We start from the raw sequence: 25,988 nt of genomic DNA on the forward strand, positions 1-25,988 counted from the left end.
AACTTCAGCACTTCAGCATCAGTAGTACTGGAGAACAATTCATGTGAATATAAATATTGTGAAATTATTGAAAAAATTTGGTAAGTTTATTAGTTTTTCAAATGATTATTTTGGTTTATTTTATGATTATAAGTTGCACCAGGAGCAGTTTTTATGAGTGTAAAAAGTGTTTTTGGTGGGGGAGGGGGGCTTTGGCCCCTTGGATCAGCGAATAAGGGGTGCTGCCCCTCAAGCTCCTGTTGGGGGAGGCCACCCCACACACACACACACGTAAAAAAATTTATGGAAGACCAAAATCATGTATAGATCTCAGCCCAATGCCTGGAGACAACATTCTAACCAAGCTAGGAGGCAACCATACAGAAGATGCAAGAAACCAAGTTCTCTTCCTTCAGGCCTCCTCACTCTAGACACTGACCTACCCTCCCCACCACACGCCAACAGTCTACCTGTGGGTGGCTGACTCCTGCAATTTCATGCTCACTGAATCACTCCATTCCCTCAGAATGATTGGGTGATCCAGGTCATCAGGGGATGAGCTTTGGATTTCATTTATTTCTCTCCCCTATTTACAGACGAACCACCAGATAAGGAGAAGGATACCTTCCTACAGCAGGAGATATGGTCACTAGTTGAAAAATAGGCAGTGGAGATTGTGCAAAGGCCACAGTCACTGGGGTTTTATTTGAGGTTGTTTCTTATGCAAAAGGCAAATGGCAAGTTGAGGTTGATCGCCAAGTTGAGTTGCCTCAACCAATTCATTTTGCCACCAAAATTCAAAATGGAGGTGAAGATTAATCCATCTTTCCATCATATGGACATTTATGTCATCAGTCTCTGTCTGACCAATGCATATTTTTGTGTCCCTATCCACTCCTTGTCATGGAACTTTCTTCTTTTTTTTTACCACGACACGGTTTATCAGTTCAAAGCCCTACCCTTTTGCCTCAGCATCAGTCCTTGGGTTTTTACCGAGGTTATGGATTGTGTTTTCACCATGTTCCGATTGACTTCATCTACAATAACATCAGCATACCTAGATGATATCCACCAGAAACTCTTGGTAAGTTCTATTCTGCTACAAGGCACAAACAATCTACTCTCACTTTTAGATCATCAGGCTTTCTAGCGAACTGGGAAAAGTCCAACCTCTGTCCATTCCACCTTCTTGTCCATCTCGGTATGGAGCTTATTGTCAGCCTGAATCATGTATGGTTTCCTTGTGTTTGCATATTCAGGATCATCAAACTCATAGAGTCCTTTTCAAACAAGTCTTGAATTTCAGAATAAGAGTTCTTGCAACTCGTTGGTTTATTTAGTACAATGGTGGACTTCAGCCAGTTTGGCCTTCTTTTTAGTGCCCCTAGTAAATGACATTTCTAGCACAATGGCACCCCTTTTCAAGTCCCCTAAATTATACAGTTATGATGGCACCCAAGATACAATCATCTCTGTGTCATTGGTGCAGCCCAGTATGGCTGACCATGAGGATCCTGCTGGAGAAGCCCGAAGTGGAAATAATGGTATGTACTGACACCAGTATGTACATTTGGTGCCCATGTTGCTGACTTTACTGCCGTCACAGAGTGAGGGAAGTGGCCTCTCCACATCAACCAAATGGGTGTACTATGGGGTATAGAGTATACAGCTTGGCCTTACTTCAGATGTGCACCTTTCAAAAAAGTGCTAGCTCTACTTGGTCATTTTCACTTCCTGAACTTCTGAGGTAAATTGTATAAAAAAGAGCTGATAACTTTTTTCACATTTTATATATTTGGTAATTCATTCATTGCACTTTCAGAAGCTGGTATTGTCTAGTCTGGCAAAATTCATTTTCCCTATTTTAATAGCTGCTATGTATAGTGTACTTTAGACTAATTCAAGCTGATTTTTTAACACAAGGGAGCAGTCATTTAAGTTAGCAGTGTGCTTAAATCATGTAAATTTTCCAAAAGTACAATATCCAAAGAAATATCATCCACATTACATTACTGTAGCATATAGGTATGCCAACATTCTCTCCATTGTGCATGTTTTAAATGCAAACTACTTCACCTTACATACAACACTCTCTCAAAAGTACATATTAACCGGTGAGCGCCCCCTTAGGTCAATAACAGTGCCATGCTTCCTTAGGTCAATAACAATGTCCATGCTTCCATAGTTCAATAACAATGTCCATGCTTCCTTAGGTGGCGCTATACAGTTTTGCATTTTCCATAGAGTTAAGATTTTAAAGAAAAAGAATTTCCCTGGCTTTTCTCACTGGTTATACTGGCTATTTAAAAAAGACCTTGTACGTCTTAGGTATAATTAAAAGAATCTTTAATTCCCTTTATTTTGATGTATGATTGATGGGTGTACTATGGGTTATAGAGTGTACAGCTTGGCCTTACTTCAAATGTGAACCTTTCAAAAAGTGCTAGCTCTACTTGGTCCTTTTCACTTCCTGAACTTCAGAGGTAAATTGTATAAAAAAGAGCCGATAACTTTTTTTACATTTTATATATTTGGTAATTCATTCATTGCACTTTTAGAAGCTGGTATTGTCTAGTCTGGCAAAATTCATTTTCCCTATTTTAATAGCTGCTATGTATAGTGTACTTTAGACTAATTTAGGCTGATTTTTTAACACAAGGGAGCAGTCATTTAAGTTAGCAGTGTGCTTAAATCATGTAAAATTTCCAAAAGTACAATATCCAAAGAAATATCATCCACGTTACATTACTGTAGCATATAGGTATGCCAACATTCTCTCCATTGTGCATGTTTTAAATGCAAACTACTTCACCTTACATACGTCACTCTCTCTAAAGTACATATTAATTGGTGAGCGCCCCCTTAGGTCAATAACAATGTCCATGCTTCCTTAGGTCAAGAACAATGTCCATGCTTCCTTAGGTCAAGAACAAGATCCTCTTCACTCTCACAAGCACTACTTGAAACACAGAGAGACAAATTGTGGCACATGCAAATGGGAAACATGATATCATCCCTCAAACCCTTTTTGCCTTGTGACTGAAATGGGTTATAAACTTTATGTACTCGGAAGTCTCACAAGATTAGAGTCACCTTGAGATTAGAGTGATCTCTGCAAGCTTCATGTAATGTTTCAATCCAAGTTAAAGTAGAAGCTGTTGGCTAGCATGCGGTCAACCTTCTCAGTTTAATCTCGGAGATTTAACTTTGCAGAGGCAAGTGATGAATAGGGTAAGTCCAGTGGCAGCAGCCCAGATGACTACCAGACTAAGTTAAAATAACACAGCCTGACCGCTTTGTTGGATTCGCCTGTGAAATTTTGTAGGTAAAAAGTTTTAAATAATTATTTTTTTAAATATATGTAAGAGTCACAGATCAAGTGACCCTAGTTGATGTGTTTCTTATATAATGAGGAGAGTGGAATACCATTCGCATGGGGAATGCAGCCATCATTGCCTAGAAGGATACCCGAGGCAGAGGTCGAGTGATCAGTATTCCCACCTATTACCTAATCTTGTAATGTGATTAGGGAATGTATTTGATGGAGATAGCAAATTTTTTAATAAATTGTGTTCATTGATAATACTTACCCAATCACATTACTTAAAAACCCTCCTAACCACCTCACTCAGCAAAAAAGTTGATAGCTGGTGGTGGCAAGAAGTAATGGATAAGAGTTATTGCCCTTTGCCTATAAAGACGGAGAAAAAAGATTTTCATCTTTTATTCAGGCTGGATTCGCATGTAGCCGGCTAATAACCTTAACATAATGTAATTGGGTAAGTATTCTCTGAGAAACACAATTTACTTAAAAATTTGCTTTTTTTTAACACAAATTATATATAACCAAAGTAAGAAAAATCCAACTTAACAGCACATCACAACCTCACAATTGGTCATTATTCTTATTTCAGCTTAAAGAGTTCATACAAGATTTGGAAATCTACAAATACAGACCTGCTGAATTTCAAAAGTAAGTAAAACATACAATTATGTTAGTACTAATGAGAAATAAATATCAATTATTGACTTGTACTGACTTGCAGACATTTCACCAAATAAACATTTTGTAATAATTGGCAGGAAACAAGATCTTCATTTTTGTATCAAGTGTAGTATGAAATATTATTATACCTGTTGGCATTCATCCTTACATCTTGTAGAACTATTTATTAACAGTGGATGAACCTAATGTGTCTATTTGACATTTTTCATGCATACCAATATTCTTGGACTTCTGTTTGCTTTATACCACAGATTTAAAGAAAGTGCATAGAGTTAATATTTGTGGAAAACATGGGAATTCTTCTCTAACCTACTCCCAGTCTACCAATGGAAGCACTCCTGAAAATAAATCTTTGAAACAGTGCATAGAGTTCATTTTTGTGGAAATGATGGGAATTCTTCTCCAACCTACTCCCAGTCTACCGGTGGAAGCACTCATGAAAATAATTAAATCTATGTCTGAAACAGTACATAGAGTTATTTTTGTGGAAAACTTGGGAATTCTTCCCCAGCCTACTCCCAGTCTACCAATGGAAGCACTCATGAAAATAAATAAATCTATGTCTGAAACAGTGCATAGAGTTCATTTTTGTGGAAAACATGGGAATTCTTCCCTAACCTACTCATCTACCAATGGAAGCACTCATGAAAATAAATAAATCTATGTCTGAAATGTCTTCTTGCATAGTTTCAGTGTGATAAATTTCTTTCGGAAGTTAAATTGCTTTAGTCATAGTCATATATATATTTTTCACACATGCGACAGACAAATCTAACCTTACTTTTCCTATCTCATTCTTGTTGTCTCAGTCATGTTGTCTGTGTGCTAGGAACTACTTTTAAAAAGAATCCCTTAATGTTTTATGCTGCGCCTAATGGAGTTGTTATAAAATCCAACAACTGCAACAGATATATAACAAAGAGAAATTTACTTACAAAGCAGCTTAAAGCTTGTAATGTACAGTACCGTACTGATGCCTACCATAGAATGTTTTCAGGATTAGAATTGCTGAAAATTAAAACTTAACCTTATAAAAGATATTAATTTATTGTAAATTTATATGACATTCATCAGTTAAATGTGATAATACAATAATAATATCAAATGATTTATGTTTCAGTTTTCTCATGTGTAGAATTTGTGTACTTAGGGTCAGCAGGTGACCTCATTGCTCTTATTAACATATTCGACTTAAGGCGCAGTATTTGGATAAACAAAAGCACATGGCCTCGATATGCTCATTGTGCAATACTTTAACTTCAAAAACATAACAATTATTTAATAAATTCTTGTTTTTTTAAAGACTTTTTCTAAAAGCGGTATATATAGCTTGATTCTACTTAATTATACAGATTTTAATAAAAGAGTACAAAACCTGATGACCATTATATAGTGTGAGAAGCAGTAATAGCACCTGATGAATACAGTTTAATTCTGCTTATTAAATTGCAAGGGTGCATGGTTATTTTAATTTAGTTGGAGAAAAAAATTGGGTGAGAACAGTAATCTGAGTCAGTGTTTTGTACGAAGACAAGGAAATCCCAGTCACAGGGTTATGTTATTTGTCTCCCCATGAGGCTGTAATATAACCCCTTGACTGGGATTTCCTTGTCTCAGTCCAATATAACAAACAATGAACCAGACTAGCATATGCAATGTTGTGACGGAGTAGCTTCCCCTAATCTCGCGAGCTTCTCGCGATTTTCATTGCGCTCAGCAAGCTGTTCTAGATATTTAACATCCAGGCTCGTTGCACTAGAAAGTGATCGCCAGATTAAAGCATCATGCACTAAAAAACATTAGCGAAGAAAGTGAAAGAAGCAGAACACAAAAGAGTAACCGTTGATCTAACTTTAATGAAAAATGGAGAAAATTATTCCCTTGACTGGAATATTCATTATGATTACCGGTGTGACTTCTGATGGCGAGATTGCAACGACTGCAAAAGTGAATAATCCTTTCGTGACAGGATTTTAGAATTTTTAAAAATAGGCCCTCGTTTGCCATAAGATATCTGGAGAACACATTATAACCTAAGACATTATTTCACAACATAGAAATCAGTAAACTTGCGGAGACAAATGCATTATTTGGATTACAAAGTCAGCGGGTCATTGCAGATTTTGTTGGTTTTTAACTTTTACTGCAATAAAAAAAAAGATCTTAAAGTTCAAGTGTAACTTATTAGAAAGAAGATGAATCAGTATCCTCCTTGATATTTGGATAAATGTGTTCTAGGACGAAGTACAATGAAACCTATGATAGTATACATTTGATTAAAGGCAGTAAATTAACTCCCATTTGGTTAAAAAGATTTATTTGGCTTTTTGTATTGGCTTATATGTAATGTATTGGGCTATAATATTGTTGAGGAGACTGTTAAAAGTATGACTTTAAAAGAAAAATGAACTAATAAAATTATTCTTTGAATGGACAATGCATTTGTTTGTTAATTGTGCATGTTGGTGTATTTGTATGTTTAGAGAGAGAGAGTTGTGCAAGTTGCAATATCCTATTTCAAGCTGAAAAAGTAGAGTCGTATGAAAATGTGTCAGTACATTTTTGACCCCCACATTTTTTATTTGACCCCCAGTTTTGACACCAAAGGGTTTTTTGTACCCTCAATTTTACACCCCTGGGGTAACTAAGTAACTAGCCAAAACAACAGTCCCTAGCAGGCAAATTAATTTGACCAATCAAAGAGCTCATTATAAGACCGGTTATGTTGGATATAGACTTTGGATGGTTTAAGTTGGAGGCATTTACATGCAACATCTGTCATTGTACACAGGGGCTGCTGGAATTAATTTGAACTATCTTCCTTGGTAAATGTAACAAACATTCTGATTGGATCAGTTTCTTACTGTTGCATCCAATATCCAGTTAGATAGTGGAGCAGTCAATTTTGTTTTGGCTTACTATAAATGCCTTTTGTCAATGTAGACTGACTTGGATTGATCAGTAACCCTTGACTAGCAAATATGGATCATACACTAGTTATATTATAATCAGATGCCTTTTACTGACCAGTACAATCAGGTAGTCATCATTCTTCCTGTTGTCCTTCATTTCATAATTTCGAAGGGAACAAAGGAATGCCACTGTTTGCTAGAACTGGTCAATACTTTTTTCTTTAAAAGGAATTGATCAATACACTAATGGGGAATTCATCTGCTATCCAGGGTTGGGTGGGGAGAATGATTTATGTGCATAACTCAATACCGTTGATTTGGAGAAGATAGCAGTTCCGTTGCAAGGCTACATGTACATATATACTCATTTCTTTGATGAAATTGATTCCTAGCTGCAACCATTCATTTTCATAAAAACATGAAATGGAGGACAATACATGATGAAACTGCATTCACTTGGTTGTACTGAGATTTACTTAACCCTTTACCTCATAGAGCATAGTTACAAAGTGCAGCGCGCTATAAATAGAACACCTGTTACCTATTCGACTCCATATGCATAGGCCTGCCTGTTAACTGTTAAGCAGTGTAGTGTATGTTACGTTTAACAGCAGTTTTAACCATTTTACATTTTTGATGCATTCTATTTATGTGTGGAAAAATTTAAGAGTAAAGTCCGATTGTTATAGCTGTATAATTTATTTTTTACGGAAGAATTTTGTATGTGCTTTAAAATCTTGAGAAAACTCGTTCACCGTCATGTCAGTGAGGCTGTGTGACCAACCATAGCTACCATTTCTCATACTCGAAATTTACAAGTTTTTCGTCTGCATCTACATCACTGAGTCATCTGAATTTGATAATTTATAAAAACTAATTGCTGCCTACATCAATATCAGAGCCATTCTAATTGTGAAAACTTTGTAAGTACTGTATGAAATCCGCGACAGCCAATTTGGAGAGTGGAGATTATGACCCAGTTACTTTAAATAGCAAATATTGACCAGTGCAGAAACAGTGACCACGTGATCTGACGTAATTGTCATTTGCAAAAATAAATGTAGTATCTAATAGGTGGTTTTCCCCGAAGGTGACGCTGTGAAAACCAGCTCAAAATGGCTGATGTTTGCAGCAGGCGTCAAAAGGCGCTTCCATGTGAATGGAGTAGAGGCGTCAAAAGGCACTTCCATGCAAATGGAGTAGAAGTGTCCAAAGACGCTTGCATGAGGTAAAGGGTTAAGTCAGAAAGTATCAAAATAAGTATAGCATAAATAAATCAGCGAGACTTGGCTCAAAGTTTTCCAGTAGTTTCAATATGGGCAGCCAGCTATGTAAATATGTGTTAAAATTGTCCTTCAGTACCAATTTTGAAGTTGTTGTATGTTAGGGCATTAAGCCATTGATGCCGCACCCCAACTAATCATAACTATCAGGGTTGACATCTTGCAGTGTAAGATTGGGAAGTATCTTTTATTCCAAACCATTTACCTTGACCAAGCTTGGTGGATGGCTTGCGTGATGGGTAAAGATGAAACATACAAAGTTAGGGTCACAGTGATTCAAGGGCACATAGGTCTTGGAAATGCTTAATCATGCATATTTGGACGCCATTTTTTTATCTGGGACGCAGAAAATCACTTGGGCGGGAGTCCTCCATATGCATGAAATAGGTGGGTGGCAAAATTCAAAGACTTGCCAGAAAAATAAGGCAGACTTTAGGGTCTCCTTAGGTGCAGAAAATTTGTCAGCAATTTTAGTCACCAAGATCAACCAGCAGGCAAGAATGACTTAAACTGGTTTGAAAAGAAATTTATGATCAAGCAGTTGAGGAAGTTCAAGTCTGCCACAGTATCATGTCTTGAAAAATAACCACAAGAACAAGTGAAGTTTATATATACCATAATAAATAGAAATGCAGATATATTTCTGCATATATGTAGTGTTTTAGTTTTATATTGTGATTTTGATATAGTGTAGTATTGGCAGTCAGAGTGGATGGAGTTATTGTTGTGGTATTTTTCACTAATTCATGTCCAAATTCACTAATTTGTATCCGTTTTCACTAACTGTGAGCCTGGAAGGTTGGCAGCTATGCATGATGCAATAGCTGGGCGGCAAGTTCAAATACTTTGACTGGCAGCTGGGTGGGAAAATATACTGATATTTACAGTGGCAGAATTCATTGGCTAAAAGACCCCATGATATACATGTTGCCATTATATAATACATCAAAAGAACATGATGCTTTAGCTGGATGGCAAGTTCAGATGCTTTGACTGACTGCTGGGTATGAAAAAGTACTGATATGTACAATGATTGAATTCAGAGGCAGAAAGACCCAGAGATGTACCTGTGGTCATTTATAAGAGTACATCAAATAAACAACTTTAGCTTTAGTTATTGTGTTCATTTCCGAGTGTAGATGAATAAGCAGTGCATGTGACCTCAGAATCAAGACATGTTGAGAATTAGACAAAATGCCATTCACAAATTTGGATAAGTATTTTGGGGTTAAACAGCAAACTGATGAAGATCATAATGAGATTCAGAAAAGCATTAAAGTTTCTAGAACTGATAGTTTGGATGGGACAGTAGCCAAGTGTAAGAAAGTTTGTGATGCCTAGCTTAGTGCTTGGAATAAGACCTTCCTTGGATTGACAAAATTCAGTCTCACTCTCACTCATGAGCTATGTCACTGTTACAAAGAAGAAATTAAATTCAATGGCAACCAATAGTTCTTTTAATTTGCATAGTTTTCTGGGAACGGACTGCAACTTTTGCTTGTGGGACTCCTATTTTTACCAAAATGGGAGTTCTGGACTCCTAGGTTTAAAATCCATGCAAGACTTCAGACAATGATTCAAAATAGAAAAAGGTTTCTGCTTTATGTCTTCAATTTTATGCATTTGATCATGACCAAACTTTGAACAAAAAAAGAAACCTGACAGTTTAGTGTTTGGTACAGGCCAAGGAGACTGTTGAGCAAACAAAGAGAGGTTTATGCCAAAAATCCCTTATCGTTGTTGTATTAAGGAAGTTAATGAAGAGTTGGAGTTGACAGTTCAAAGTTCAAATAATAACAGAGTTACATTTTTGCATGTGAATATTGAGCATAAACTACTCATGTAGAAATGCTAACTGCTTCTTAAATGTTTTTTTTGTCACAAGTGAGATATTTCAATATGTTTATTTTGTCACGGAGATATTTCAATATGTTTATTTTGTCACAAGTGAGATATTTCAATATGTTGATTTTGTCACAATGAGATATTTCAATATGTTGATTTTGTCACAGTGAGATATTTCAGTATGTTTATTTTGTCACAAGTGTTGTCAGATCAGTTTACAAGTATCCTTCAATAATAAAAAAAGAATATACTTGAGCTTTTTGGTTGAAAGGTCATGGTTAGGGTCACTCTGCCAAACCTATATCCGATGCTGGAGGTTGTGGTTTCAATCCCCGGCTGAGTTATATCAAAGACTTACAAAAATGGTACTAACATCTGCATTTCTTGGCACTCAGCATTAAGAGGTTAGTGTTAGGACTGGTCGGCCTGGTGTCAGGATAATGTGACTGGGTGGGACGTCATGCTACATGTCTGCGGCATGATGCCCCAGTGCTAGACATCACTATAATCTGCCACACTGCAGACATCATAGTGATATGACTGAAAAATTGTTAAAGCTGCTTTATCTTGCAGGCCAATTTTGAGAAGGACTTTTTCCAGTAACTAGGCCATAATTACATTGTATATTGGTATTTTGGCCAGACCAAATGAATATTAAAAAACTTGATTAGTTTTGGAAACCATATTATTATTGTTACATTGATAATGTCATCTATATTTAATAAGGATCTGATTGAAAATCACCTTGACACAATGGCAGAAATGTATGCAGTTATAATATTGGTCTGTTCCATGTGCATCAGTCCAGCATGGCATTAAGATCTGGAACATAAATAAAATAGTAGCCATTGGTTTTGCTTATTTAGGGAAGAAACAAAGAAAGAGAGGAAGATCAAGTTGCTGGAAGTTCCATCATCAGAGAAGGATGATGGTGAGAAGGTAAAGGAAAAGGTGCTTCAGCCTCAAAAGAAGGAGAGAAATAAGTACAAAATTCAGCATGATGAAGTATCCAGTACCTCAGACGCACCAGGAACTACCTTTGCCCTATCAACCTACATCAAGAATCACAAGCCACACAAACATTTGCTGATTAAGTCAGGTGGACAGTGGCTGGATGATGACAAAGTAAGACCAGTCTCTTCATTTCTATTTGCATTCATCCTTTTATTGCTCCTGTCATAGGTCAGATGAGCTTATCAGATGGTCTGTTGTCCATCTGTTGTTTTTTTTAGTCCGCGAGAACAAGGTTTGGTATCACTAAGGCCCAATAAAATATTTCCTATTGCACTGGTTTTAAAATTAGGGTAGGTAGGTAGCTTAATGATTATTATATATATTGTACTAAGCACTTCAAGTAATGGGCTCAACTGGTTCAGTTAGATGCACAAAGGTGACATGCTAGAGTCAACAACAAAAACAACTGGCAACATATTTTTTGTTTGTTTTTGGCCTAATCCTAAACTTGGAGGATTGCCATGGTACTTTCCACTCACATTCATCCCATGGTCTAGTTGGTTATAAATGAACATGCTGCTGCTTGGACAACCAGTATAGCGGCCCTGTGGCCATATTTAAATCTTGTTACTACTTTTCCTTCTGAATGAATGTTCATATTAACTTGGGTTTTTTGCTTAAAGACATCATATGATGTCTGATTGGTCCTAAATAAAAATGGTACTAAATAAAACATCTTTCGCTATATGTAGTTAGTTCTAAATGAATATTATGCCAAATTTGTTTAAAAAAGTCTCTTGACAACTACTTTTTCTAATTCTGTTGTAAGGATAAAGCTTCTTTCTTGCTATGTGTATGGTATTTATGTCTGTATAAAATGATGCCCAACCAACCTCCAAAATGGCTGATTTGATGACCATCCTGAAACTCTTTATATGGTTACTACTGCTGAGTAGACATTGTAATTGACATGGGGATTTCAATAAGACACCATTAATTGCGATATAGAGCTGGTTCTGAATGAAAATTGTGTTCATCTCACTTTCATCATGGCACCATAGTGGTCATCTTGAGGGTCTTGTTTTCATAACTCCTTGCATCAGTGGGAACTATGGTAGATTAGTTGGTACTGTGTCATACTCATAAACCAAGGGTCACAGGTTTGATTCCCATGAAGGCCAGCTCATGTTGTATGCCTCAGTGTGCTTGGCTCCCATTTCCTCAATGTGATATAGCCAGTAATGAGTTAAAAGTAAACAAATACATAACAAACTTCTCTTGGTATGGTGTTTTGACTAAAAGACATCTTGCAGTAGCTAAGTGGTTACAAATGAAAATGGTGTTGATGTGACCAACATACCTGTACTTAACATTGTGAGTTTTGTAAATCAGTCTTAATTGACATGGGAGTCAAGGTCATTGCGTGTATATTTTTTTGTGTACCTCTTTGAACATAGTGATTTGTACATACATAAGTGATGTAAATGCTGGATTAAAAAAACAGCATGCTGGTCAACCCCTCATATCAGTGGTATTTCATAATTAAATGTAAAAAAGGCAGTCAGACAAGCCAAACCAAATACTGGTACAGACAATGGATAAGTAGAGTGCACATTTTGTTTCTTTTTTTTCTCGTGTTACAAAATGGTATAGCTCTAGCATAAACGTTACAATAAATCTAATAAAGAAGAATCTAAAAATGAAATTAAGAAGTAAAGATATTCATTTGATCACGATTCCTCTGTTTTTAGATTATGGCTTTAATGGACATTAAATCCTAATACAGCATTAGAGATGCTGCCAGGCTGTGTGATTGTGGGTTTCCCTTGAAAAAAATGTTTTAGTCATGCAACTTCTCAAAACCGATAGGGTAAAGGTCACAAATTATTTATGGTTCTTGTAATTGTTTGTTCCCAATGTGCTGTTTTTTATGTTATTTTTGTTTCATTTTTATTACAGATGAAAATTAAAAATGCTTTATCAAATTACGTCTTGGTCATCCATTTTGCATGTGATCTCAGTTAAGCTCTATAATAAGGCAGAGTTAGTGTTTCAGTACAGGCATCTGTAAGACTGAGATTTGCTGCAGTTTTGCAGAATCTATCCAGGGATTTTGGTTAAATTATCTCCTAGGTTGGTATAACAAACTGATCCAGTGACCAGCCTTAACAGAATTGTATAGATTGTAACTGCCAGCAAGTTTTATGAATGTCAGAATGGAAGATAACTGATTTCTTTATGGTAAGGTCATCTGCTATGGTCGATACTATAAAACGAGAAATACACACACACACACACACATATGTATGTGTATATATATATATATATATATATATATATATATATATATATATATATATAGTCATTAAATACTTGTCTTAAATTAGGTATGAATGTACTTTATGATAATGTTGTCACTCAAGAGCTCCCATTTTGCACTGTCCCCCCCCCCCCATTCCCTCCCTCTGGAATAAGTGTTGGGCACCTGCCCCTCATAAGAAAATTCCTGCTAGCATCTCTGCAGCATTATGGAACAGTAAATCTGGCATTGTAGCTAGTGGAGTGCTAATTCAACAAAGTTATACTTTGGCAGAGCATATGTTAGTGAAAAATCTTATTTAGGAGCAAAAGTATCCAAAAGACAATATCTGCAAGCTGTGGAAAATTTTTAAGTAACAGCCATAACGAACATTTTTTAAATTTGTTCCAGCTGGCTAAGTTTGCTGTATATATGCCCCATCAGACAGCAGACTGTGAATGGGGGTTTTCAGTACTGAACAATAATCATACACAGATCAGGAACATATTAAGCTCAGAAACAATCAACAGACTAATGCTTATGCAACCAAAGGCAGCATCTTTGGAAGATTTTGATTTTAGTAGGAGTGGAGCAGGAAGAAAGAGGTGGATCTTGAAGTGTAATGTAAATATTGAACCATGGGCATTTCCTCCTCCTTCTCATTTTTGTAAAACTCCCCCTTGAAGAGGAAGACTAAATCACAGACCCTAAGAATAAGTGACTTTTTATATGATGCACCTCATAAAACTTAGTTTTTTTTCTCACCTTGTTCTCTTTTCCTTTTCTAGTGTGCTAGCATGTATTGGTAGCTTGTTCCTAATTTTAGCATGCTAAGTCCAAGGATCTTGACTTTCCATTGCAGCTAGTAATTTTTAGCATGCTAAGTACAAAGATCTTGACTTTACATTCCAGCTAGTAATTTTAGCATGCTAAGTCCAAGGATCTTGACTTTCCATTACAAGTAGTAATTTTAGCATGCCAAGTCCAAGGATCTTGACTTTCCATTACAAGTAGTAACTTTAGCATGCTAAGTCCAAGGATGTTGATTTTCCATTACAACTAGTAATTTTAGCATGCAAAGTCCAAGGATCTTGACTTTCCATTACAACTAGTTATTTTAGCATGCTAAGTCCCAAGGATCTTGACTTCCCATTACAACTAGTAATTTTAACATGCTAAGTCCAAGGATCTTGACTTTCCATTACAACTAGTAATTTTAGCATGCTAAGTAAAAGGATCTTGACTTTCCATTACAGCTAGTAATTTAATCAAACTTAATGTCTTGCATGCATTAGCAGGTAATGATACATAATCAGCATCAGTATCCATGTCAAGATTCTGTAATGTTTTGGAAAGTTATATGGGATACATTGGTACATCATTTGCAGGTGAGATGGTGTTCAATAGAACATGTATCAATAGAGTGTACAAGTCCTTAGTGAAGTCAGAGGTCAAAGGGCATGATTTCTAACAGAACAGTTGTTACTCTGCTGACTGCTACGCAGCAAAGGACGTCTCTGAGATAGGAAAAATCAAAAAGAATCTAAGGATCGCATTTATCAAACTGCTGTTCAGAACATAAATGTGGTTGGAAGGAATCAGCAGATTAGTATTTATCAATAAATTTCATTTCCCTTAAATGATGTATGTATGATGTACAAGCCTGACCTTCCTTGGATTCATTTACATTATTAATTTCTATCATCCTACGTCATAGTTACATACCTCTCATGTGAATCAAGATTTAAATAACTCTTTTCTTTATAGACATCGACAGAAAGCAAGGAAACACAGGAACTGAGTGATTCCCTTCTAAAACAGATGGAACAGTTTGCTACAAAACTTTCAGGGGATGAAATTGCAATATACAATAAACGTAAGTATTTAGGTTTCATGAATTGGACAGTCAGTCTGTTTTTATGAAATGTACAGTCTGTTTTATGAATTGTACAGTATGTTTTTCATATTTTCAACATAGATCAGTAAAATCTCTAACTGTAGTGGGACTTTGAAAGAAAATCATTATGCTGAGATATTTTTTAAAAAATCTAACAATTTACTGGGACAAGCCTTCAGCTTACTAGCAAACCACATGAAACATTATCCTTTTATATTATTAGATATTTTATGCATAGCAGTCAAGAGACAATTGTTTATTTTAAATTGAACAATTATAAGTAAAGATATGCAGCAACTGAGTTTAGCTGTATTTGACTTTATTGGATTTGATAGTTGGTTGCAGTAGTATAGGACTTCCTGAGAAGAACTACCTTTTATCAACAGAAATTTTATTCTGGACTGTGACATGGTAGGACATACAGTGTTGGCCTTTTCCCTCTGTCCATCCGCCACATCTTATTTAGTTATCTTGCACTTATGACCTTTGTAACTCTTCCAGTCCTAAACTTCTTGGAGGATTGTTATGAAACTTGACTTTTATCCCAAGGCTTTGTTAGTCCTAAATGACTATAGTGATGTAAAACATCCACTATGGCCACCACAACAGCCATCATGTTATCACTAGTCCACCTGAATAGATGGTCATGTCAACATAGGCATAACTGAAAGACTGCATGTGTGTCTGGTTGGTCATAAATGAAAATGGTGCTGTTCTGATGTCCAGCATGGCTGTCATGGCAGCCATCTTGAAAATCTTTATATTGGCACTCTTACTGAATTGAGAGTCGTGAGAATTTAATCGAAAGAATTACTGTGTCTAGTAGGTCCTTAATGAAAATGGTTCAGATATAGCATATAGTGTATCCATGATGGCAGCCATCATGAAAATTTTTTATAGCGACTCCTCCTGGATGGATGGTCATATCAACATGGGATTTTCATTAAAAGACATGTTATGATGTCTAGAAGACCAAATGAAATTGGTGCCAATCTGACATCCAGTATGTCCACCATGGCAGCTGTCTTTAAAATCTTGTTGTGGTTTCTCATTGTAAGACTTCTTTCGGTGCTTAGTTGGTTGTAAATGAAAATGATTATACTCAAACATCCAGTATGGTATCATCGCTTGCCAAGGTTCCGATAACCCTAACTACACCGTGGCACATTGAGCAGATATTTCTGAGCTTTGGGTATGTGACTTTAATTGGATGCAGCAGCAAGCCATCACATCCAATCAAAATTAAGTTGTTCAAATTTGAACACTGTTCCTCTAAGATCGAGACAAGAGGAGCACACAACTTAAATGGACAGATTAATAAGCGCTTTTCCAGTGCCGGTCCGTGTTTGCACAAATACTTTTCACTCAAATAGACTGCAATGGCTTCCCTCTGGTACATATCATACTTTCGATTTTAAGCTTTCAAAGTATCCTATTTAGGTCAGTTGCTACTACAGTTTTCAGACTGTGTACAATGCACTATGCTATTGCTTTTTTGGCATTACATACTAAGGGAGGCAACACATAAAATTCAATAGATGGCTCTAGGACAAAGCACCAAAATAGCTATTCGATCTGCCAAGATGTAGATGTCTAGTTGATCTTAAATGAAAATGGTGTCAACCTGATGTCCAATAAGACCACCCCAGCAGCCATCTTAAATGTCTTGTTATTTCTACTCCTCCCAAACAGGAGACTTCTTATAATGTTTAGTTGGCGTTAAACGAAAATGGTTCCACTTATGGTGGTTATCCTGAAAACATTATCTCTATGGACCACTCCAGTGGCCTAAATGGTTAGAGCATCCACCTCGGATGCATTGGGTCGTTGGTTCGATCCCCAGTTGAGTCATACCAAAGACTGTCAAAAATGGTACTAACAGATGCCTCGCTTGGCACTCAGCATTAAGAGGTTGGTGTTAGGACTGGTCAGCCTGGTGTCAGGATAATGTGTCTGGGTGGGACATCATGCTACATGTCTGTGGCATGATGCTCCAGTGCTACAAATCACTATAAACTGTATCATTGCAGACATCGTAGCAATATGACTGAAAAATTGTTAAAGCTACATTAAAAATCCAAATCACACACACACACACAATTATCTCTATGCTTCCCAAATGGATAGCAATATTTACAGTTTTCACCAGTAGAAAATGGTGCCAATTGTGCTTCCATTATAGCTGCCTTGATAGCTGTATTGAAAATGTTTTTGTCACTACTGCCCCTGAAATATATTGATATGGTGTTTTCACCGAAAGACTTATAATGATATCTAAATGTTCCTAAATGGTGCCAATCTGCAATCCTGTACAACCACCACAGCAGTAATTTTATGACTTTGCAGTTACAAGGAAGAAATTGTTTTATCTTGAATTGCAAAAATTTCTTTTCTGTCAGTCCCTTTGAATTATATTTTTTTAATAATGCTTCAGAGAAAGAACTAAAGAAGAAGTCAGATGTTGGTTGGATGAAGACAGTGCTGTCCTCAGGGACATTGGCAGATAAGATGGCTGCCCTAACACTACTTGTTCAGGAATCTCCCATTCACAACCTGTTTCACCTGGACACCCTCATCAGCATGGTCAGGAAGAAGGGCCGGAGGGAGAGCATGTTGTCTGCAGGTAGGATGGTCAAGTTGCTTGTGTGTGATACAGAAATTTGTTCAGCCCCAGGATAGTAATGTTCACTGAGGCATTAGGTGAATATCAATTTTATTCCATTGTTAAATCGTTGTATCAATTGAAATTAAAATCTACTAATTTTTTATTTGAATGGTCTGCTGTCTCTCTAGCTGTTAAGCACAAGTTGTTTATTACTACTTTCAAACTATTTGGAGGATTGCCATGAAAGTTTGCATACTAATTCATCCCAAGGTCTAATTGGTCTTTAATTGAAAATGGTGCTTATCTGACATCAAATATGGCCATCACAGCTTCCGTTTTGAAAACCATTTACTCTGCTTCTCCTGAATAGAAAATCATGTTGACTTTGGGTTGTAAGTAGAAGGCAGGGTTCATACAAGCCTGGAGAAATCCTGGAATTTAGGTGTGGTCTTATAAAACTCCAGGATAATCATAAAGGGTTATGTCCTTGAAAAATCCTTAAATTTTTATGAAAAATCCCTAAATTTTTTAGCTATTGGGACTTGAATAAAATAAATGGGTTTTGGGAGTTTATTTGAAAGAAAAATGTTTTGCATGTTTAATAAGGTGATATATTATGTTATACGTGTATTAGCAGTTTATAGATGAATTTGTTCTGGTATGGTTTTAGTGCCAACCCCTGTTAGAGCAAGGTAACTGTGAACCAGTGGATGATTTTTTTCATTAGGAATCCCTGGACTTTTTCCTTTTTTTACCTTCTAGAAAAGCACATAACCAGCAACGCTGGAAGGATTCAGAGTGACTGAGTAAACATGGGCAAGGGGCAATGTTTGTGATATCAAGGTTCAGATCATCTTCTGTGAAACAGTGACAAAGATGGAAAGGAAAAACTAACATTGAAGTTGTCACTACTGCCTCCATCCTTGCATCCAAGTGCCAACATTAAGTCTGTTGCTTCATGCAGCATTGGAACCTTTGTAACAAGTGATGATTTCTAAAATCGGAAATAGATCACAATTCTTACAAGTCTTCAGAAAATACTAATAAACTTGTTCCAGTCATGTTTCCTGACAATGACATAACAAAAATGTTGGCATGTGCAAAAATGAAGGCAGCATACTTGAATGTGTTTTGACTTAGCAGATTATTTTAAGCATTCACTGAAAAGTAGTGCTTTGGGTGCATTTTGTGATGAAAGTCTGGGCAAAAAGGCTAAAGAAAAGCAAATGGAAATTTACATCAGGTTTTGGAATGAAAAATAATAACCAGATATTCTTAGTATGTTGACTACTTAAATCAAAGAAATATTGTCATAAAAATTGTCAGGACTTTTTTTGTAGCTAAATTGCAAAGTAAAAGAACGGAAGAAAAAGTATGGAAACCTCGGTTGAGATTTTCATGATGAATTGATTTATTGACTTGTATTTAAAATAATTTCAGATAATAACTATTTTGGACAGTTTTGTTTTTAATTTCTTTTTCTTCACAAAAAGCTGAAAAATATTTTTGGCTGCTTTTTCACTATGTATTTTATCTGCCAAGCCAGTGTGTATATCTCTTGATAATGAATTTTCTTTTCAATCTGTAATTGTAATGGAAAAAATACTCCGTGCAATTTATTTTAATGTCCTAGAAAAAATGTCACTAAGTCTGTATGAACCCAGGAAGACTTTTTATAAATGTCTAGTTAGTCCAGATTGAAAATGATGTTGATAAAACCTCCATCCTTAAAATGTGATTGTTTTTAATTCTACTCGATAGAAAGTCCTATTGACTTTGGGCTTTAATCAGATTCCGATGATGTCAGGTTGGTCCTAAATGAAAATTGTGTGATCTGACTTCCAGTATCTTTAAAAAAAGTTATCACTACTCCACTTGGATGGACATTAGGTTTTCACCAAACTCTTTCTTAGAGTCTAGTTGGTCCTAAATGAAAATGGTGCTGATCTAGAATTGAATATGGCCAACTGTCTTGAAAATATGTATTGCTATTCCTCCCTCTTGAAAAGTCATATCAAAAGGGTATTAACCTGAAGACTACTTAGTAAGACTAATCAGTCCTAAATTAAAATGGTGCCAATTTGATGTAGTCATCTTGAAAATCTGGTTTACATTCTCCTCCCAAAGAAGGTGTTTTCACCAGAAAACTTTGTCTAGTTGATCTTATGGGAAGATGCTGTTGATTTGACATTCAGACTGGCCATTTTGAAAATCTTTTTATCACATCTTTTCCAGAATGAATGTTTAGCACTAAAGGACTTTGGTCCTAGTCTGATCTGTTTTGGCAACCATGATGGTCATTTTAAACTTTTGTTATTGCTTAAGAATATTGGAAATGGTTTCAACACTCAGCAGTAAAAAAACATAAGGAACAGTTTGATCTGGGAGTTTCTTGTTTCTTTAATATTATTAAAACAGCACTTTATCATAAAGTTCTTAATGTAGATAGAAACACAGTGAAAGCTTAAGAAAAGGGGGATCTTGTTTGTATTAAATAGGATATTGATATAAGTTGAAAGATTGAATTTATGTGAATCATAGAAATAAGAAGAAAATGAATATTCTGTACATCAGATGTTTAGAACCAGTTGGTTCTTGATGTTCACAAGTTGGATTGGATAGATACCTACTTGTAGGGACCATCTGCCTTAAAATCCCAAAACATTGGGTTCTTGATGTTGGATTGTATGGATACCTACTTTTAGAGACCAGTTGCCTTAAAATCCCAAAACATTGGGTTCTTGATGTTGGATTGTATGGATACCTACTTTTAGAGACCAGTTGCCTTAAAATCCCTAAACAGTGAGTTCTTGATGTTGGATTGGATAGATACCTACTAGTAGAGACCAGCTGTCTTAAAATCCCAAAAGATTGGGTTTTTGATGTTGGGTTGGATGGATACCTACTTGTAAGTTGGGACCAGCTGCCTTAAAATCCCAAAACAGTGGGTTTTTGATGTTGGGTTGGATGGATACCTACTTGTAAGTTGGGACCAGCTGCCTTAAAATCCCAAAACAGTGGGTTTTTGATGTTGGGTTGGATGGATACCTACTTGTAAGTTGGGACCAGTTGCCTTAAAATCCCCAAACAGTGGGTTTTTGATGTTGGGTTGGATGGATACCTACTTGTAAGTTGGGACCAGCTGCCTTAAAATCCCAAAACATTGGGTTCTTGATGTTGGGTTGGATGGATACCTACTTGTAAGTTGGGACCAGCTGCCTTAAAATCCCAAAACATTGGGTTTTTGATGTTGGATTGGATGGATACCTACTTGTAAGTTGGGACCAGCTGCCTTAAAATCCCCAAACAGTGGGTTTTTGATGTTGGGTTGGATGGATACCTACTTGTAAGTTGGGACCAGCTGCCTTAAAATCCCAAAACAGTGGGTTTTTGATGTTGGGTTGGATGGATACCTACTTGTAAGTTGGGACCAGCTGCCTTAAAATCCCAAAACAGTGGGTTTTTGATGTTGGGTTGGATGGATACCTACTTGTAAGTTGGAACCAGCTGCCTTAAAATCCCCAAACAGTGGGTTTTTGATGTTGGGTTGGATGGATATCTACTTGTAAGTTGGGACCAGCTGCCATAAAATCCCAAAACATTGGGTTTTTGATGTTGGGTTGGATGGATACCTACTCGTAAGTTGGGACCAGTTGCCTTAAAATCCCAAACACTGGGTTTTTGATGTTGGGTTGGATGGATACCTACTTGTAAGTTGGGACCAGCTGCCTTAAAATCCCAAAACAGTGGGTTTTTGATGTTGTATTGAATGGATACCTACTTGTAAGTTGGGACCAGCTGCCTTAAAATCCCAAAACAGTGAGTTCTTGATGTTGGATTGAATGGATACATACTTGTAGGGACCAGTTGCCTTAAAATCCCAAAACTGGGTTTTTGATGTTGGGTTGGATGGATACCTACTTGTAAGTTGGGACCAGCTGCCTTAAAATCCCAAAACATTGGGTTCTTGATGTTGTATTGAATGGATACCTACTTGTAAGTTGGGACCAGCAGCAAACAACATAAACCCAATCTGTCATCACATGAGCCAGAAGATCAGGGTTTACATTTTACTTATTACTTCTAACAAGCTGTGTTTTTTGACTAATGTAAATATAAAGAAGACTTGTTTATCAGGCCTTCTGGCATTTGTGGAATAGGCAGCAATACAAGGGGGAAGATACCAGACTCAGTTGTTCTTGTCTCTCATCTCATTTGGTTAGCAATTATGGCAACAGAAGTGAAACAGAAGATTAGTTTGGGGGCTTCTTGGTAGAAGATCAGGCAAAACATCATCTACACTATCTTCAGCAGTTTTCAGAATTGACAATGGATCTGAAATGTTTTAGTAAAAATATCTTAAGTTATTAGCAGTAGAATGTCAGAACTTGCAAAATGTGATATTTTTTTTAAAAATTACATAAATTCAATATTAACTCCATTGTAAAATTATAAATATAATTATCGAGATATATTTAGCAAGCAATTCATTTTTATATTTTGATTCCTGATGCTTCTGAAACTATTTTCATTGCAGATACTCTAAAGGAATTGTTCTTATCTGATATCCTTCCAAGTAATAGAAAGCTTAGAATGTTCTCTCAGGTGAGTTATTGATTCATATGTGCTACCCACCTTGATCAGATCAGTCAAATGTGACTCTGCTGATAATTGTATAGGCAAAAGTCAGTCATCAAAAAGAAAAAGAAAGAAAGCATCATTATTAACCAATCTTATGCCATGGCAGCTGTCAGTCAACTATTGTATGAGGGTGGCATCTTGCCAGTCAGCTCTCAAATAACAGATTGCAGTGGTTTAGTAACCAATTCAGTCACCAGTGATGTGTAAATTGTCGCATGATCAAGTTGATGGAGAAATGCTTGCCCGACTGAGCAGGGCTGATGGAGAGAAGTTATTATGTGACTTGTATAATTCTGCTTTTACAGCTTGAATATTTGGCATCCAATTTTCATGACATGTTTTCAGTATAATTACGATCTTTTTTCAGTCAGTCTGAAAATATCACAATTAAAAATGCATTTTAATGCAATAAATATGCAAATGAGAAGGTAGAGCATCTCCAGTGGGTCAGTCTTAGCACATGTCTACCAGTCTTCCAGTGTTCCCTATATGTTCAATTCAAATAACATTCCAGTTTTCCAAGGTGTGAATTTTAGCACATGTATACCAGTTTTCCAGTGGTGCCGTTTTAGCTCATGTCCAGCATGGATCCCTATTTTTCTTTAAAAAAATATTTAAAAAATTTGCCCCTTTGTATTGAACGTGAAGAAAATAGCAAGCAGAATTGGTAAATGAAACATTCATATATCACTAACTTTATCATCGAAAATTATCATTTAGTGCCCAAAAAGTTAGAATCAACATCATGAAATTCACAGGTTCTAATAAGAAATCATATCTTTCCTTAGATTTTATTCAAAAAATATTTTCTCAATATATTGTAAATAATAATATTTGGCAGTATTGTGATTAATGAAATATTATGGTAAATGCTAACAGGTGGCAAGATTGAAGGAAATAAACATCAATTAAATATGTATTTTCAGGTGAGATTCATGTTTTACTGATTTAATTCAGTTCAATATAAGCAGCATTAATGGCATAGTCTCCCCTTTTAAACAATGAGTCGCATCAATACCCACAAACACTTCTTTGTGAATTTAATTAAGTGCCAGCTGTGTTTTGATCTGCAACTTGCGGTAGTGTTTGTTGCATTGTAGAAGTCAATTAAATGAGATCCGCTAGATGATGAAATCCTTGCAGCATCTCTGCTTATTTAACATGCTTGTCAAATAAATGATGCTGATGTGAAAATGTAAGAAAGGTCACGACTGACAGTTCTCATTTTATATACGTACTTTCTGTATTTTCAGCACTCATTTCACCTGTTGGACAAGCTGAGTGGTGGTAACCATGAGGCTCTAGACAGGAGGGTACTGATGTGGTATTGCGAAGCCCAGATTAAAGACAAATATGCTGCTTTCATTAAGGCTCTGGAGGTAAATGGGAATCACTCAACTTGAGAACTCCGAAAGCAGAGCTGATTTTTTACACTGTATCTTCCTCTGTTTAGTTTGGGGCATGTTTTTGTTCATACACTGATCAAGATTTTTATTATATTATAGGGATGGGATTATCAGCTTGAGTATATATATACATTTATTTATCAGCTTGTACATGCACATTTATTTATATAAATATGTGTGTGTGTGTGTGTGAGTGATTTGGATTTTTAACGTAGCTTTTAACAATTTTTTAGTCATATCACTACAATGTCTGCAGTGTGGCAGTTTATAGTGATGTCTAGCACTGTGGCATCATGCCGCAGACATGTAGCATGATGTCTCACCCAGTCACATTATTTTGACACCAGGTCGACCAGTCCTAACACTAACCTCTTAATGCTGAGCGCCAAATGAGGCAGCTGTTAGTACCATTTTTGTAAGTCTTTGGTATGACTCAGCTGGGGTATCGATCCCATGACCTCCCGCATCCAAGGCAGACTCTCTAACCGCTATGTATAAATATATAAATTTGGGACATTCTATACATGTAATAATGTAAATTTGGGTCATTCTATACATGTCATAATATTGTTCTATGAACATCATTTTCTCAATATATAGAACCAGTCTTGAAAGACTACCCCTTCCACGAGAAAAGTATATTCTGTCAAGATGGGTGGTCTTACATTTCACAATGCTGCATAAAATATAAATCTGTTTTGAAAACCTGGTCTTTCAAGAGAAGTTTTACTGTATTTAAAATTGTCAAAGATGTTATGTTGTATTGATTTGATCCTGGTCTTTTTGTTTTATATTATTGTTCAAATTAGTTGATAATACAGTCAAACAACAATCATCTAAACCCCAGGGAAAGATGTATATTGTTTGAGTTAAATAATACATGATTAAAAACAAAAAGAAAAATTTATAGGCATTGAAGACATTGCATTGATTGAATGAGTGGAAAATCTGAATAATTGGTGACCAGATATTTAGTGTTACACTGTTATAAAAAAGTATTTGCATCATCTTTGAGTTTGAATTCCTTCTAAAAACCTGTCTCCATTTTTTTCTAGGCCATTTCTCATGACACTGTTTTAGCAACAAAACAGAAAGCACTAAGTAAGTACTACATTTTTAATGTATTTGTCCTGTGCACTGGAAGTGCAAAGACACAATTTCTGATTTTCTGTGCATTCCTTTGTTAATACATTCATGCAAATTTGATTTCTTAAAGGTTTTCATCTTCTGTTTAAGATGGAGATTTAATGAGATTTGTACAGATCTTTTAGAACTTTGATTCACTATCTTGAAACAGGACAAAGGGGTCATATATATATATATATATATATATATATATATATATATATATATATATATATATATGTACTCGCCTGTAAGGCAAGTCCAACTGCAAACTGCACAGACTCAGATCTGCCATCGCGTAATGCACCACAGAGTAATTAGTAGAACAAACAACTCAGCCCCTTTTATGTAGGTGCTCTAGCAGATCAGGATCTGTATTGTTTACATTGGGACCCAACTTATACATGCCAACCATTATGCTTTATGCATAAACGTATTCGGATGTTTTCAGCATGTCCCAAATTTTTTAAAATTTGTTTTCTTATTAACATCCTATTAATCTTTCAGATTGTATTCTAGAAAAGATGGCTTCTATGTAACTACAACATAAGCGTACGCTTGTCCGTCTTTGCATGCACTTTATTGACAGTAATATGTTCTATTTATAGCAGCTGCCCTATTTCCAAGAAACATGCTGGTTTTACTTTCAAACTTTTGACCTTGGTTTCTATTTATAGCGGTTGTATGGCTTAGTTAGGATAGAACAGATTTTTTGTTCTAATTCAAATCTGATACAGAACCAGTCTGTAGGTATTTGGCACTAAATGTCGAATCAGATTTAGTCTATTAGATGCTTGTGTTAGAGCTAAAATGTTTTTCACATAATTTCACAGATGGATGAGAAAAAGACGAAAAACCGAATCAGAGATGAATACATGAATTACACAATACAACATGCCATTCTAGGGGAGCTTCACGCCCACAGGATTATAATATTGTTCATGATAATAAAACAAAGAAACTTTGAATTAGCTTGTTTTACAAACTCCAATACTAAAGTAACTTTTAACTTCTTTTTCAAAGCAGAACTAATGCA

At 36.0% G+C, this 25,988-nt stretch overlaps 1 protein-coding gene across 1 annotated transcript in view; it reads left to right on the forward strand.

The window, feature by feature from the left end:
• LOC149804305 (CCAAT/enhancer-binding protein zeta-like) overlaps window positions 1–25,988 on the forward strand; it is an 80,249-nt gene that overhangs the window by 5,866 nt on the left and 48,395 nt on the right. The window contains exons 3-9 of the mRNA XM_089938642.1: window positions 3,894–3,952; window positions 10,892–11,150; window positions 15,046–15,154; window positions 17,610–17,798; window positions 22,318–22,385; window positions 23,675–23,800; window positions 24,883–24,928. Coding sequence (XP_089794768.1) covers window positions 3,894–3,952; window positions 10,892–11,150; window positions 15,046–15,154; window positions 17,610–17,798; window positions 22,318–22,385; window positions 23,675–23,800; window positions 24,883–24,928 — 856 coding nt within the window. The remainder of the gene's footprint in view (window positions 1–3,893; window positions 3,953–10,891; window positions 11,151–15,045; window positions 15,155–17,609; window positions 17,799–22,317; window positions 22,386–23,674; window positions 23,801–24,882; window positions 24,929–25,988) is intronic.

This window comes from Sinohyriopsis cumingii, chromosome 2, assembly GCF_028554795.1.
Source record: "Sinohyriopsis cumingii isolate HCF-2022 chromosome 2, ASM2855479v2, whole genome shotgun sequence".
Taxonomy (NCBI): Eukaryota; Metazoa; Mollusca; class Bivalvia; order Unionida; family Unionidae; genus Sinohyriopsis; species Sinohyriopsis cumingii.